The following is a 15,961-nucleotide window of genomic DNA, read 5'->3' on the forward strand; positions in this document are numbered from 1 at the left end:
AACATCCTGGCGAATCAAAGAGGGAAAACATATTATCAAAGTTGTGCCTTACACATTTACAGATATTGTTTTAAATATTACCTCCTGCTTTTGACTTTTCTTGTGTTATGCTCATTACACAATATGTATTACATAGTATATTGTCTCTGTTTTCTATTGCATTTCATTTGTATATGTAATAAAATAAATGGTTTTATAACTTCGCCACAGACAAATGTTTAGTGCCTTCCTATGTCAGATTGCTCTTGAAAATCATATATGACCAACATCATATTTCATATTTATTATAATATGCATATCTTATAGATTTTTTAAGTACTTTCAGTAAATAATGCATATTGAATGCTAATTGAAGTTTTGTAATTGTGATACCGTAAATATGTTACGTCCCATGTTGTCGTTACTGGTCGTCAGGTGCCAGCTGGTCATGTCAACACAAACTGAAGTCAGGGAACAGCCAGCTAACATCTCCCTTCCCTGTTAAACCTCCAGGTTTGTACCACGATTATTGTGAAAATAGATAAGGACACTTGTACCTTTTAGTAGTGGATGACTCAGAGAATCATACATACAATCCAGAAGACTCTTTTAAAACAAAAGACACAAGCAGATAAGGTATCTTACCGGTTTTTATATGACTGATTTATAATAGAAGTATGGCCTGTAATAATTTATTTTGAGTTTAAAACGTATTATTTCCATTTCAGGCATACAACGAATTTTGCTAGGTTTGGTTTGGTTGAAATAATTTTTTGATGTCTTGAAAGATTCTAACGCAGATCACTACTTTTACCCTTCCCCCAAAAAAACCAAGTTCCCACTAGAGATCCTTCATTCTTGGAAGATAATGGAGTGTGAATCGTGCAAAACACATACAGAAATCGGGAAACTGATTTCAACTTCCATACAGGTGGATATTCGAAATGGCAATCTTACTTTTTTTATGTAGATAAATTTAAAATTAAATTTAAAGGGGATAAGAGTGAGTGCTCAAATTACAGAGGTATAAGTTTGTTGAGTATTCCTGGTAAATTATATGGGAGGGTATTGATTGAGAGGGTGAAGGCATGTACAGAGCATCAGATTGGGGAAGAGCAGTGTGGTTTCAGAAGTGGTAGAGGATGTGTGGATCAGGTGTTTGCTTTGAAGAATGTATGTGAGAAATACTTAGAAAAGCAAATGGATTTGTATGTAGCATTTATGGATCTGGAGAAGGCATATGATAGAGTTGATAGAGATGCTCTGTGGAAGGTATTAAGAATATATGGTGTGGGAGGCAAGTTGTTAGAAGCAGTGAAAAGTTTTTATCGAGGATGTAAGGCATGTGTACGTGTAGGAAGAGAGGAAAGTGATTGGTTCTCAGTGAATGTAGGTTTGCGGCAGGGGTGTGTGATGTCTCCATGGTTGTTTAATTTGTTTATGGATGGGGTTGTTAGGGAGGTGAATGCAAGAGTCCTGGAAAGAGGGGCAAGTATGAAGTCTGTTGGGGATGAGAGAGCTTGGGAAGTGAGTCAGTTGTTGTTCGCTGATGATACAGCGCTGGTGGCTGATTCATGTGAGAAACTGCAGAAGCTGGTGACTGAGTTTGGTAAAGTGTGTGGAAGAAGAAAGTTAAGAGTAAATGTGAATAAGAGCAAGGTTATTAGGTACAGTAGGGTTGAGGGTCAAGTCAATTGGGAGGTGAGTTTGAATGGAGAAAAACTGGAGGAAGTGAAGTGTTTTAGATATCTGGGAGTGGATCTGTCAGCGGATGGAACCATGGAAGCGGAAGTGGATCATAGGGTGGGGGAGGGGGCAAAAATTTTGGGAGCCTTGAAAAATGTGTGGAAGTCGAGAACATTATCTCGGAAAGCAAAAATGGGTATGTTTGAAGGAATAGTGGTTCCAACAATGTTGTATGGTTGCGAGGCGTGGGCTATGGATAGAGTTGTGCGCAGGAGGATGGATGTGCTGGAAATGAGATGTTTGAGGACAATGTGTGGTGTGAGATGGTTTGATCGAGTAAGTAACGTAAGGGTAAGAGAGATGTGTGGAAATAAAAAGAGCGTGGTTGAGAGAGCAGAAGAGGGTGTTTTGAAATGGTTTGGGCACATGGAGAGAATGAGTGAGGAAAGATTGACCAAGAGGATATATGTGTCGGAGGTGGAGGGAACGAGGAGAAGAGGGAGACCAAATTGGAGGTGGAAAGATGGAGTGAAAAAGATTTTGTGTGATCGGGGCCTGAACATGCAGGAGGGTGAAAGGAGGGCAAGGAATAGAGTGAATTGGAGCGATGTGGTATACAGGGGTTGACGTGCTGTCAGTGGATTGAATCAAGGCATGTGAAGCGTCTGGGGTAAACCATGGAAAGCTGTGTAGGTATGTATATTTGCGTGTGTGGACGTGTGTATGTACATGTGTATGGGGGGGGGGTTGGGCCATTTCTTTCGTCTGTTTCCTTGCGCTACCTCGCAAACGCGGGAGACAGCGACAAAGTATAAAAAAAAAAAAAATTTAAAATGTTGCTATCGTGATAATGTCTAAAATTTGGGTAGAGTTAGGCTGTGGCTGGTTTGTGTGTGTGTTAAGCCTTTTGATTAATGATTCATTTGTTTTAAGTGCTATATTTACATCTTACGGTGGAATCTTTGATTCACATGCAGGGTAATTCATCAATTTAGCTTTAGATAGTAAGTGATGTTTCCTTGCAGTGCTAGTGTAGAGAAAAATACAGCAGCAGTTGCAAAGATATTTGGAGCATATTATTTTATGATTGGTATTGAATAGGATGATAGTAGTGCTAGTTGTGTGTATCAGGGATAATGTAGGGTTAATGTAAAAAGTTGATAGTTAGTAAACATATAAGGAATCTACAGTATAACCGCTAACCACCCTAGCAGTCTAGATGTATATTAATGTTGAAATTTCAGTTTACGGATATGCATGTTGTATATATAATTTAATGAAATTGATACCAATGGATTCCTTACAATGTTTAGAGTTAATATAAAGTTTGGGATTTCATGTGTAACACCTCATTCCATCAATTTTAAGTTTTCATAAAGTGGGCAGGGCTTTGAAGGAGAGGGAAATTTTTGTCGTAAAAACATTCAGAAATAACATTTGAGGGTGTAATGAATACATTCATGACATTTTGTCCAACTTTGGAAACTAGTAAGCAAACATGAAAGACTCCTATTGTCCCGACATTATTTCCTTATGTCCTTGCGTATTGTTCACATGGTTCCACCCACTGCCATATCCACTTCGAGGTATCTAAGACATTCCACTTCCTTTAGGTTTCTACCAGTCAAACCCACATTCCAGCAAACCTCTTCTCTCTACTGCAAGACTTAATAACCTCACTTTCATTCTCAAATTCTTAATTTTCTCCTTTCATGTGCTCTCTCAAACTCAGAGACCAGCTTCTGCAGTCTCTCACTCACATCAGCCACCAGGGCTTTGTCATCAGCATACAACAACTGACTCACCTCCAAGGAACCTCCCAACTTAGACACACACACACACACACACACACAACATACTGTAGACCTGCTCATTGCTCCAAGCCTCTTATATTCACCTCCCTCATCATCCCATTCATAGATGAATTAAGCAGTCATTGCTAAAAACCCAACTTTTATTCCCATAAACTGTTCAAAAAATATTCTCCTTTCACATGCTTTCTCAAACTCAGAAACCAAGTTCTGCAGTTTCTCACTCAAATCAGCCACCAGAACTGTGTCATCAGCAAACAGCAACTGAATCACCTACCAGGGGACACCCCCCCCCCCCACACACACACACACACACACACACTCACACACACACACACTGTAGGCTGCTCCTTTTTCCAAGCCTTTCACATTTACCTCCCTCATTATCCCATCCACAAACTGATTAAACAGCCATTGTTGAAATATGATGAAAAATAAGCTGTTGGTTGCCAATGGAAGCATAGTTTTGTAAGACGATACAATGACCCTAATCCTGAAGTGCCATAAGTATGCAGTGTCACAGATTGAAGTGTGTCAACTTTAAGCCCTTTGTGTATTGGTAATTTTGTTAACACTCTTGTTCCAGAACTTTGTCCATCATGGCTAGTGATGATGAGGTTACCTTATTGTTTGAAAATCACCCAGTGGTGGAGGTGCAAGAAATGTTAAGAAAAACTCGTAGTGACATTGAATGCAAGAAGGAGGATCTACGAGTTATGGTGGGGTAAGTATTTTTTCTTTCCTTTGTGGTGTAACCCACGAGCATGAGATATTCCTTAAGAATATTCGGGTCAGGATTTAGCGTTTTGGCTAGGAGTCTGTGCTCATTCTCAGTGAATGATATTTAAGTAAATGATCATTTTGGGCCTTCAGTGAAAAATCAGTAACCTCCATCAGGCTGACATCTCGAACCTGCTTCCTGACAATAACCCAGAGCTTACATTTTATTTTGGGTGACAGTCCCAGAAAGATTTGCAGCATACTGCTGGCATCAGCTGGCTTTGAAGATTAGTTTACCTTTTTTTCTTAGTATTTATATAACAGATACAACAAAGCTGCAAACCATGCAAAACAGAACACTCAGAACAATCACTGGCTACTTAGCAACAACAAGCACTCAGCGCCTACACTATGAAACAAAGATTCTTCCAATACAGTCCCACCTCATCATGCTCAGCCCTCGGTTCTTTGCAGCTGCATGAGCCCTCCTCATCAAAAACCATTCCACATCCAGGTAGAAATACAAACTTCTCCCCTGCCTTACACTTTAGAAACCCATAGTTGCTGATCCCCTCTCTCCAGCATACACAGAAATGACAATATATATTCATGCCAAAATGATCCAAAAGCACTAATGAATTATTTTCCCAAAGAGAAACTGGAAAAAGGATGGAGTGAAAGATGCTTCAATGGCAGGTATGAGGTGGAGTGATGCAGTATACAGGGGACACTTTGCTGCCAATTAGGTGAACCAAGGCATATGAAGAAAGAGGTGAGAGGATTTCCAGAGTGTACCCTTACCTAAGTTCCAATGTGCATCACAGGGAACAAATAGTCCAAGTTTGGATTGTTTGAGTTCATTCTGTAAGAACATGGAATTCTGCTGGTATCCTGGATTTGTTACAAAGATATCAACAGTTGCTGAAGCCTTTATTGGCAGAATTAATAATTTGATGTAAATGTCAAGCTAGAAAGGACTAGGGACCTAAAACTTAAGAACTATGGAAGATAAAAGGTGTTATAGTATGCCCTTCCTCTTTTCAACAGATATTGCCATTCCAACACAATTCTTGGTTGACTGAGGATTGGCCATTCTGTGTCCAGAAAGTTAGTTTTGCAGTATTACCATGATGCGTGTATTTCTGGGATGTCATGAACAGGAGTCAGTCAATCATGATTTACCTGTATTTGATAACAATGGGAGAATTAAAAGTATTGAAAAAATTCTAATGTTAATGTACATTGTGGATCTCTTTGCTAGTGTATCATTTCTAATAATGCCATTCCAGTTTTAGACGTGGGCACAGTTGCAATTGATACTCTGTTCTTGTAATTATTGGAATAATGCTTACATTCTCCCCTCCAGCTGTTCAATGCTCCTTGGTTTATACCTCATATTTCCCGGACCACGGCTTTTTCAGCAGGGTCCTTACCTCAAAATCCTGTGTTCTGGAATTTACATATATAGATATCCTCAAGCACTTTTGTGGTCAGAGGTTTGCAGTTGCCTAACAGAGACCATTTACGTAACAATACCAGTAATTGTGGGAAAACCTCTGAGTCATTCCCTGAAGAACCTAATGTCTCTGGAGGGGAGGATTTCCAACTCCCAACTCTTGTCCCCTTAGTGATGAACGTGTAGGGGAAATATTGGCAGTATTCTTTCTTCACTTTCCTGAGGGATGAAATAAACATAGATACTTGAATTTAAACAAAAAGAAACATTAAAATGTAAATTTTAAAGAATTTAAAAGATAGATTTTTACTTTTAGTCAATCTTGCTTCCCCTGAACTTTATATCTCAAGCATTCACATGCTATTTTTGAGCTCTTATCCATGTGAATATTGAAAGGAAAATGATTACAATGTATGAGATACTTAGAAAGTAAGTTGAAATATTGCTGATTTATGAGAGATTTTGTTTTGGAAAAAAGGAAGCGACTATATCATGTTTTTCTTTTAATGTAGTAGTCATTATTTTACTAAAGTAACTCGATATATCTGAATTCTAGATCAATGCCGTGGGTTTAGAAGCGGAAAAAAGTTGTACATATAACCTTGTATTTTTTTACTTCTAGGGAGAGATATAGGGATTTGATTGAGGCAGCTGACACCATTGCTGAAATGCGAGAAAGTGCTGAGGCTATCTGCAATAATATTAAGACCATGGAAGGTCTGTGTGAAAGCCTGCAGCAGCGAGGTCTAATTGGTTTCAAGACTCATAGTCATCAGAGTAATGGAGTAGACAGGTGAGTATTGGAAGTAAGTAGCTGATGAACATTATTGTTATGAAGATAGTAAACTCATTTGGATAAATATAGATTGGAAAAGTGTTTGTTCATCTGGTTTTCCTTTTTGTCACACTTCCATACTTTTCATTTTGTTAAAACCATACACATATTACTTTTGAATCACTAAATTTTTCATATCCTTATGTCTTGTTAATGTTGCTGAATTTTTAAGCATTTGAATATTACATACAAATGTAATTTTCTTTAGGAGTACAGTGCAGAGGGTATATAATTTTTTCTTCTTTATAACATTGCCACACTTTTCCTTCTGTTGAAACCATACTCATATTATTTTTGAATCACTAAATTGTATTGGCATATTCTTAAGTCTTCTTAGTGTTGGTGAATTTTTAAGGATTCAAATATTACATACAAGTGTAATTTTGTTTTGTAATACAGTGTCAAGGGTATTTTTTTCTCCCTCTCTCTACACAACTGCTTTTGTTTCTTTAGCAAGGTAGCATCAGGGACAGGTGAGCACGTCAAATGTCATATAGTGTATCGAAAGAATAGGCTGTCATCTACAAGCAAGCTTCATGGATGAAACCCTTTGTTTCCTCTGACTGCGTTATATGTTATGGTTCAAACCATTTTTGTATCAAAGTTGAGATTCAAGCATACTTTAGACTAAGAATCATCCAAACCTAAATTTCTGAGCTTTGTTTTGATAGAATCTACTAAAGTTGAAATTCAAGCAATATTTAGACCTAGAAACTTGTATAGTTCAAATTTAAGCAGGATTTACTGCTAGAATCTTGTAAAAGTTGCAATTCAAACAATGTTTGTACTAAGAAACCTCTATAGTTGCAATTCAAGCAATGTTTAGACTTAGAATCTTCTAAAGTTGTAAGTTAAACAGGTTAGAATCTTCTAAAGTTGAAATTCAAGTAGCGATCAGATTTAGAATCTAAAGTTAAAATTCAAACATTGTTTTGACTTAGAATCTTCTGAAGTTGGAGTTCATCTCATATGGGTTGATATTTTTCCAAACTCACAGTTTCTTGCTGACAAGACCTTTTTCTTCCCCTGAATGTTTGTTTGGTCATTGAGTCTCCTTTGAGCTTTTATTAGTAAGAAAGGTTTGCTTTGGACCATAAGAGTAGTACTATTTTCATAATCAGGGCAGTTTGCTGGAGCCCACAGAGTAAGGCAAGATTCTTTGGCTTTGGCTGTCTTCAGGAATCTCTTGGTTTTTATATTCTGAAAACGTGTTACTCTGGATTGGCAGCTTTCATTAGAGTAGTCCAATATGAAGGTCGAGGTGTTGCCAAAGTATAAGGTTTTTAAGATTCTTCAAGATTCTTTCTTCATCTTGGTATGCTCATAGATGCTTGGCTGTGTCCATTACTGAGAAATACACTTTTTTTGGAATATGAAAAAATGTCATTATTGTTGGCGATCCAGTAAGGGATCGGGAGTCACAGCATGAATGCCCAGACAAAAGACCACTGCCTAATAGACAGTGAAATTCCTGAGTGATTTATGTTGGGGATCACTTGAGATTCTGTGGTAAATATCTTTTAGTATCCATGAATATTAAGACCTCTCTCAGTTAGGAGCCTTGTTCTTGTGGACCCTCTGGTCATGACTTTTGGAAGATAGTCTCCAATTTTGGCCTTTCAAATAAGCAATCTTTTAAGGAGATTCATATAGAGGATAATGGCTCTTTGGCTTTCCAATAACGTTTGTCAGTGATATCTTACTGTATGTGTTGAGGGTTGATCAGATGTGGTCTCGAGGTTGCCATCACTAGGGCAGAACAACTAACTATGTCAGAGTTGATCCTTAAGGTAATGTTATTGCTTTATTTGGCCTCTTTATTAGAAGTGTTTATCCAGCACAGCTCATTCTTTTTTGTATGTTTTCATGGCCTGTAAGGCAAACTGACCCTGGAGAGAAAAAGAAGTTTGAAGTAGGGAACCTTCTTTCTTTTTGGGGCGATGTCTTGCAAGCAATTTTCCTGGATTGTCTTCCTGCTCTTCCTTCCCTTCTTGAAAAACTTTTCTTTAAATTGAAGATAACTTCCATTAGGTTGACTTCTGCATTCCAAGAATAAGGTGCGTTGGTACTAGTGGCCACACTAACGGGGATAACAAGGGATGAGAAGCAGTTACCTCACCAGTAAGTTAAGGGTATATAAGGTTTTTAACCCCCAGAAGTCTGAGATATCTCTTGTGGCTTGCAGGACACTGAACCAGAGAGAAAGAGCTCCATACCCAAAGACTTATGTTTCTTTCAGGTCACCAACATCAGAATCACATTACTCCGTAGCAGTGCAAGTGAAGCTGCTAGTGGGAGTACCAGAGGCATTATGGGGCCTCACAGAACACTGCCAGTACTTGTCTGCCACTCAGCTGCTCCTTTTAGCCCACCACACCCATACAGCTCTTCAGTTGTCCCCCATCGCCCCTAAGGTATTGAAAGTTTTAAACTGGGCTTTGAATGTATGCTTGCAACATGTTTCTGTCAACCTCATTGATACATTGATACACCCCATCTCAAAGAGGGATGACCGTTCTGACCCCTCTAGCTACTGTCCTGTTGCTCTGACATCTACCATTTCCAAAGTATTTGAATTCTCCCTCAGTTCCCATATCCTTAGCTTGAAAATTACATTCTTCTCTGATCACCAGTATGGCTTCTGTAAGATCTACTGGTGATATTTTTTCCATATTACTAATGTCTAGTCATCATTCCTGAGAGATTTTAGGGAGTCATGTACAGCTGCCCTTGACTTATCCGAAGCTTTTGACATAGTGTGGCATCGGGGTCTCATCCCTCTTTTGACTAACCTCCCTTACTTTGCTCCTTCATATCTAGCTTCCTCTCTGGCTGATCTATCTCTGTGGTTGTTGATGGATCAACCTCCCCCTTTTCCCCATCAGCAGCAATGTCCTTCAAGGTTCTGTCTTGTCCCTCATACTTTTTTGCCTTTTTTCGCCTCTCCTTCACAAATAATTAAAAGCACTCATATGTTGACGAGTCAACACTGCGTTCATCCACATCCTTCAGTTCTGCTCCTCTCACTTGATCTGCATCTTGTCTTGATACAGTTTCCTTAACAAATTCAGACTTGGAAGGGATATCTCAGTGGGGTGAATGAAAAATAGCTAAGTTCAATGCCTTCAAGACTCAGTTTCCACCCATCTCTTTGTCGAAACCTCCTCTCAGTTCAGACTTGGAAGGGATATCTCAGGGGTAAGTGAAATATAGTTAAGTTCAATGCCTTCAAGACTCAGTTTTTACCCATCTCTTTGTCAAAAGCTCCTCACAGTTCTCATCTTTCCATGAACACTTCTGTAATTCCACCTCTTGACTCAATGAACGTACTTGGTATTACTGTAGCTTCCGCTCTTTCTTGGAAACCCCGCAGTACGGGAGTAGCTAAGTCTGCCTCTTAGGAACTGGGTGTCCTGTTTAGATGGCAAAACTTATCTTCTTTTGAACAGTTGCCCTGTTTATACAAAGGATTGATTCTTCATTGTATGGAGTACTGCTCTCACATCTGGGATGGTTCTAGCTATGCATCCTTACTTGACTTAGTTGGGTTGAAAGCGATCTGACTTATAAACTGTCCCAGGCTAACTTCCAGACTTGACCCTCTTGCCCTATACTGCAATGTTGGTTTACTTTCCCTCCTCTATAGGCATTGCTTTGGTTTTTTTCTCCCAAGAGCTGGCTGCTTGCATGCCCACACCATTAGCTGGACCATGCAATACTTGGCAAGCTGCTGCATCACATGATTATTGTGTGACCATCAGCAACTCATGGGTAGGCTGTTTTGGTAACTGCTTCTTTTCCTACTCATCAAAGCTTTGGTACTCTTTACCCTCTCATGTCTTTTCCAATAACTATGACCTGGCACATTTTAAAAGACAGGTCTTTCACTTCCTCCAAAATTCGTAAATACTTTCCCATCTTTTCCTTTTCCCTTTCATATTTCTTTCTGTATTTCATTTAAGGCCTGGCCTTGATGTGGACTTTTGTCATGACTGAAGCCTTCAACATAAAAGAAAAATACATCTCTTCAGCATCTTTCATCTTTAGCTTTTATTTGTCAACTAATCTTATCTTCTCAAATCTTGTAATTGAACTGGTGGGAGATGGGTGTATACATATACAGTAAATACTATGGGCATTAGAGATTTTTGGTCACATTTGCCTTGGGTTTGTCATAATTAGTCTGATCTTGATATTCAGAAAAGGTAGTGATGCACTATCCAAAGATTTTTATCCATTTAGCTAACATCTGTAGTTGGAAAACTTTTGGAAACCATCATTCAAGAAAAACTGTAAACCATTTAGAGGTACAAAACTTAATAAATGACTCTCAGCATAATTTTTTGCTTAAATTGTTCATGTCCACAAATCTGCTTGATTTCCTTTATAACATAATAAACATTTATGATGAAAGTAAACCATTTAATGTCATCTATTCAGTGACATGGTATTGATGGAGTTGTACTTCATTGGTTAGAAAAATAGCCTCAGAATGGGTAGCCATAATAAGAGGTTTGCCACAGAAATCAATCTTGGGACCAGTTCTCTTTTTCATGTATGTCATTGATATTGATAATGGGCTGCAGTGGAAGATGTCAGAATTCACAGATGATACCAAGCTGGAAAATAAATCAAGAAATCTACAACTGAACTTGAATATCTGCTGCTTCAAACTGACCTAGACAAACTGATGGATTTGGATCATAGGTGGTAAATGAATTTTTATATCAATAAGTGCAAAGTTTACATATCAAAAGTAAAAATGAGAAAGTAAGCTACATCATGAATTTTGTTGAGCTATGAAAGGTGAATAAGGAAAAAGACTTTGGCATAACAATCTAAGGTGACCTAAAGCCAAATAAGCAGAGTACAGAAGTTGTAGACTGAGCAAACAAAATTCCTGGAGTCATGGGAAAAGGCTTTCAAATTTAATTCTTGAGAAATCATCCTCACTCTTTACAATTCACTGGTGCACCACCCCATCTTGAATATTGTGTTCACCTTGCTTAAAAAATTATTTTGAAAGAGTGGAAAGAGTACCTTGTTGAGATACTGAAATGATTCCTGAACTGGAAAAGAAATCCTATGGAAATGAACTCATTGACTTAAATCTATGTAGCCTCAAAAAGACAAGGTGAGAAGTGATAAGCTACAGGTATTTAAAATGAACAAAGGCTTTGATAAGCTCAAACTGACTAGCTACTTAAGGCTCATTTGGTTTTATTTCACTTGAAGTAATTGATACAAACTTGTGGATAAACGTTTTACTTTGGATGAGGTGAAGTACTTTTTCTTTAGTAGGATATTACAATATAGATTTTTTTTACCAGTCAGAGTGGTTGAAAGCAGTATGCTCAATATGTTTATGAATTGGCTTCATAAGTATTTTGCATAAAGTCCATGATTAACCATATTTGCACCTCCTTAGTCACATAAACAGTTTGCAGGTTTTCCTCTGAATCAACTATATGCTTTCAACTCCTGAGACACTAATTTGCTAGTTTCATATATCTTCCACTATCATGAACAACCATGAAAGGACCCAGTGGTCTTACTGTTTGAATTCCTTTGTATTCATTTGTAATACCCCAAATCTTCCTTCCCTGTTTGTTCCTCCACTTCTGAGACACAGATCCTCGTAGTCAGTCTTTCTTTGCTCATCTTTTCCTTATATCAGAACTATGTCAGCACATTCTGGTTGGCCCTCTCAGTCAAACTGCTTTCACTACCTCATCTCTCTCTTGCAGTGTCATTCTGAATATGATCAACCCTCCTTGCACAACATACTATCCTTAAGCGCATCAGTTCCAAAGCATCCACCTTCTTCACCACCACTTGTATTCATGTGTAAGACTCATTTCCATGCAATGCCGGTGAGGCTGTTATATTTGTCCAAATTGACACTGACTTCTTATTCCACATGCTCCATAGTACACCCAGGAGTTAGCTTCTTCCTTCACCCTACAACTTACTTCAACCTCCCATGTCATTATTTTCTTTTGGACTCAAAACCTGCAAGCCATAGAATTGTGAGTAGGACATCACATTTGGTGAGTTTATGTTGTAATCAGATGACAGAAAGGATGCAACATCATTAAGGACCTTCCCATCCCAATGAAGCTCACCATACTCTGATCCCACATGGAGTGCAGTCTTCAAGTTACAGGTGCCCCATAAAAGGGTTTCTGGGGCATCATAACTAACTAGGTTTTTTTCATTGTAGCAACATGGCATGGGTAAAATTATGTCCCAGTTATAGCCATGTTGAAAAGGTACAGTAATAAGGTTCTGGGAAGAAGAAAGAAAAGAAGTTTTACCACTGAAATTTATCTTAGCTCAGGTGTTTGTACAGTGGACATTTTTTTCAGGTTTCTTCATGGTTTCCAGTTATTGAGCGCCAGTGGGCTAGGATAACCCAGTTCCGCAATACAATTGTTCGTGGCTGCTCTGGTCTTATCAGCTCTGAGGCTGAGAATGTTCAGGTATGATATTAACTGTGGATAAAAAGTTAGCTGTTAATAAGATTGTTCATGGTGAAGTCATTAGTGAATAACTGTTTGCATCATGAAATAGTAATGTAGGTCAGCACATTCACTAATATACAGATTTGATTTCTAGGCTGTGTTAGATGCAGTGGTGTCAGTGATGCTTGTTGAAGGTTGTAGTTCTGCTGAAGCTCTCGCTCATGTTCTCCAGCTTCGTCATGCCGCACTCATGGCAGCAGTTGCAGCCAGACCATCTGCCACAGCTAAAGCACAAATTTCTCAGTTTACAACGTTATTTGTAGCATCTCTGAGTATCATATATGCAGTGTTTGTTGGTGAGTACTGGTATAAACCTAACTGTAATGCCTAATTATGGTAATTAATGTCTTTTACACTATGAGGTATGCTGTACCTATTTTCTTTTTTACTTGCTACTTTAGTACATGTTAAATTGTGTCGCTATAAGTAGAGCAGAAACTATGAAAATGTCATTGTATAATGCATCATATGGTTTTGTTATGCAGTCTTGGTGGTAAATTGTTATATTGCTTCTGTTTGCTAAGAAAAGGGAGCCTAGTTAGTCACCATTTCTTTGCAGACAGTAGATATTGAAATGACATATAGGATAAGATGGCATTTATTTACAGATATAATACTTCTTTATAATACTTCTTTATCCCTGGGGATAGGGGATTAAGAATACTTCTCACGTATTCCCTGCGTGTCATAGAAGGCAACTAAAAGGGGAGGGAGCGGGAGGCTGGAAATCCTCCCCTCTCATTTTTTTTTTTCTTTTTTCCAAAAGAAGGAACAGAGGGGGGCCAGGTGAGGATATTCCACAAAGGCCCAGTCCTCTGTTCTTAACGCTACCTCGCTAACGCGGGAAATGGCGAATAGTTTAAAAGAAAGAAAAGAAAATACTTCTTTAATGAAGAATGAGTTATTTTTACACAATGCTGTTCATATACTTCAATTGCATTCAAGACATCATTATCATAGCACCTATGGCTGAAAAATATTGCAATTAGATTTTTAGAGTTTTTGAAAAATCAGTGGTATTTTTAGTAAAACTGCTATGTTTTCAATTTCCTTGTGTGTATGTGTGTGTGTTGGGAAGGGGTGAATTACTTGTTTAATTGCTTCCAGATTTCAGAAACATACTTTATGTAAGTGTATTTCCATAGAATTATCCCTACCTCACTTAAATATAAACATATTTTCAGCTTTAATTTTTTTTCTGTAAATGCGCATTTTTTTTTGATAGTACCTTTTTTTCAATTTTTGAGCCCTTTGGTGGGCTAAGGATGTTGGTGCAGAGAACCAATAATTTTTTGCAAAATTTTTTCTCAGATCCACAACTTTTCTACACTTCCCCATATGAATATAGAAGAAATTTAAAAAGATCCACCCAAGTGAACATATATGTCCAAAGTGAAAAATTCATGTCCAGCAGAAACTGCAGCTACAATAAGCTGAATTGCATATTATTCAAAACTATGCATTTGTAACCATTGATTATATGCTAGCAACGATAGTTAAATTGTGTCAGTTTGATTTCTTTATGGGGGTATTTATATGATATTGTCATTTTATTGTAGTGCCAGATTACATTAGATCTCTCATATGATTATGTGTATACCTTTACATTAGGTCCTCTTGATTTATAACAGATGGAGGGGATGGGAAGAGCCTACTTGAGAAGAAATTGCTGGAGGTGGTTCAGGGAGAAAGTGAAGGAGGTTTGCCCATATCCCTCTTGCAGGAGTCCTCACTTACTCTGTCATTTCTTCCACAGTCCATCAGAAAGTTTAGGTAATGAACATTGCTTTATTATCATTTGAAGGAAGTTACAGGTATGGGGATAGAGAAAATACCTACTTAAGAGTAACTATGAACAGATTTTGCCAAAATGGCTGGGCTAGCACGTGGCACTGTGCACACATCTTGCTAGATGAATGATACTATTCCTCCCTGCTGCCACGTATGTTAGATAGTTATCAGTTATGAGTTCATCTGAGGCTGATTTTAACCACATGTTAAGTTTTCTTTCAAATATTTCTGTTGTTATTTCATGCATGTTTTCCGGGTTGTATTACTTAATAGTTTTCAAGCCTCCTTGCTGGGCTATTTATTTTGTCTAATATGTTTTCATTATGTTCCATGGTATTCTTACAGATTTCATAACTCTGTATCTTCCCTGTTGAGAATCTTTCAGGTTGATATTGCTGTCTTTACACCTTCAGTTTGTTGCCATGCATAGATTATCATGTATCATTCATTTCTTTCTAGGCTATAGAGTTCCTGCCGTTTCAGCCATTCATGGTAGTTCACATGTTCCATCCCCACAATTTTATTCATCAGGTGCCTTTGAATTCTTTCAGATTTGTTTTTTCCATTTATTTTTTGTTACCTTACAGTAGAACATTATTCAAATTTAAGTATTTTAATCAGTAATTTTTTGTGTACTTTTCAAGAAATTTTTCAATATCATACCATAAATTACTACAAAGTCACTGATGTATTCTTACTTGTTTTATAACTTTTTTGCTGAAATTTATCTTTGTAAGATTCTTTCAGATGTACTTCTGCCCATTTGTGTATCATGTTTAATTCCTACTGCATCTCTTTTTGATCATCAGATCCAATAATTTTGCTTACTGTAGCGTAATTATCAAAGGGCCTCACAGTGCTTTCTTTTAGCTTTCTGTTCAAGTGTAGTATTTTTCTTATTATAAAGACTGTGAGATAAAGATAGATAGATAGATAGATGGAGAGACAGAGGGTAAGGATAGTTGTGGGAAAGCAAAACTTGAAAGCAGTCCTGTAAGGGAGAAAAATTGGAGATGCACAGAAAGTTGTGGTAAATGAGATAAAAAATCAAGTGTAGACTATGTATGAAGCTTCATTAACTTTGGCTTCACAGTATGTCAGGTCAACTCATAGTTTAATTGTCTCACACACACTAAAGTGTCACCTAAAGGATGATATA

The 15,961-nt window shown here is 37.8% G+C and overlaps 1 protein-coding gene across 2 annotated transcripts in view; it reads left to right on the forward strand.

Annotated features, from left to right (window-relative positions):
- The first annotated feature begins 409 nt into the window (after positions 1-409).
- Positions 410-15,961, forward strand: part of Cog1 (conserved oligomeric Golgi complex subunit 1) — a 76,133-nt gene continuing 60,581 nt past the window's right edge. For both annotated transcript variants that reach the window (XR_011717176.1, XM_071696994.1), the window contains exons 1-7: positions 410-492; positions 4,063-4,200; positions 6,275-6,445; positions 8,727-8,901; positions 12,856-12,969; positions 13,106-13,307; positions 14,643-14,784. Coding sequence is in view for 1 of the 2 variants with exons in the window: in XM_071696994.1 (XP_071553095.1) it covers positions 4,076-4,200; positions 6,275-6,445; positions 8,727-8,901; positions 12,856-12,969; positions 13,106-13,307; positions 14,643-14,784 (929 nt within the window). In the remaining variant the exon portion in view is untranslated. The remainder of the gene's footprint in view (positions 493-4,062; positions 4,201-6,274; positions 6,446-8,726; positions 8,902-12,855; positions 12,970-13,105; positions 13,308-14,642; positions 14,785-15,961) is intronic.

This window comes from Panulirus ornatus, chromosome 62 (genome assembly GCF_036320965.1).
Source record: "Panulirus ornatus isolate Po-2019 chromosome 62, ASM3632096v1, whole genome shotgun sequence".
Classification (NCBI taxonomy): Eukaryota; Metazoa; Arthropoda; class Malacostraca; order Decapoda; family Palinuridae; genus Panulirus; species Panulirus ornatus.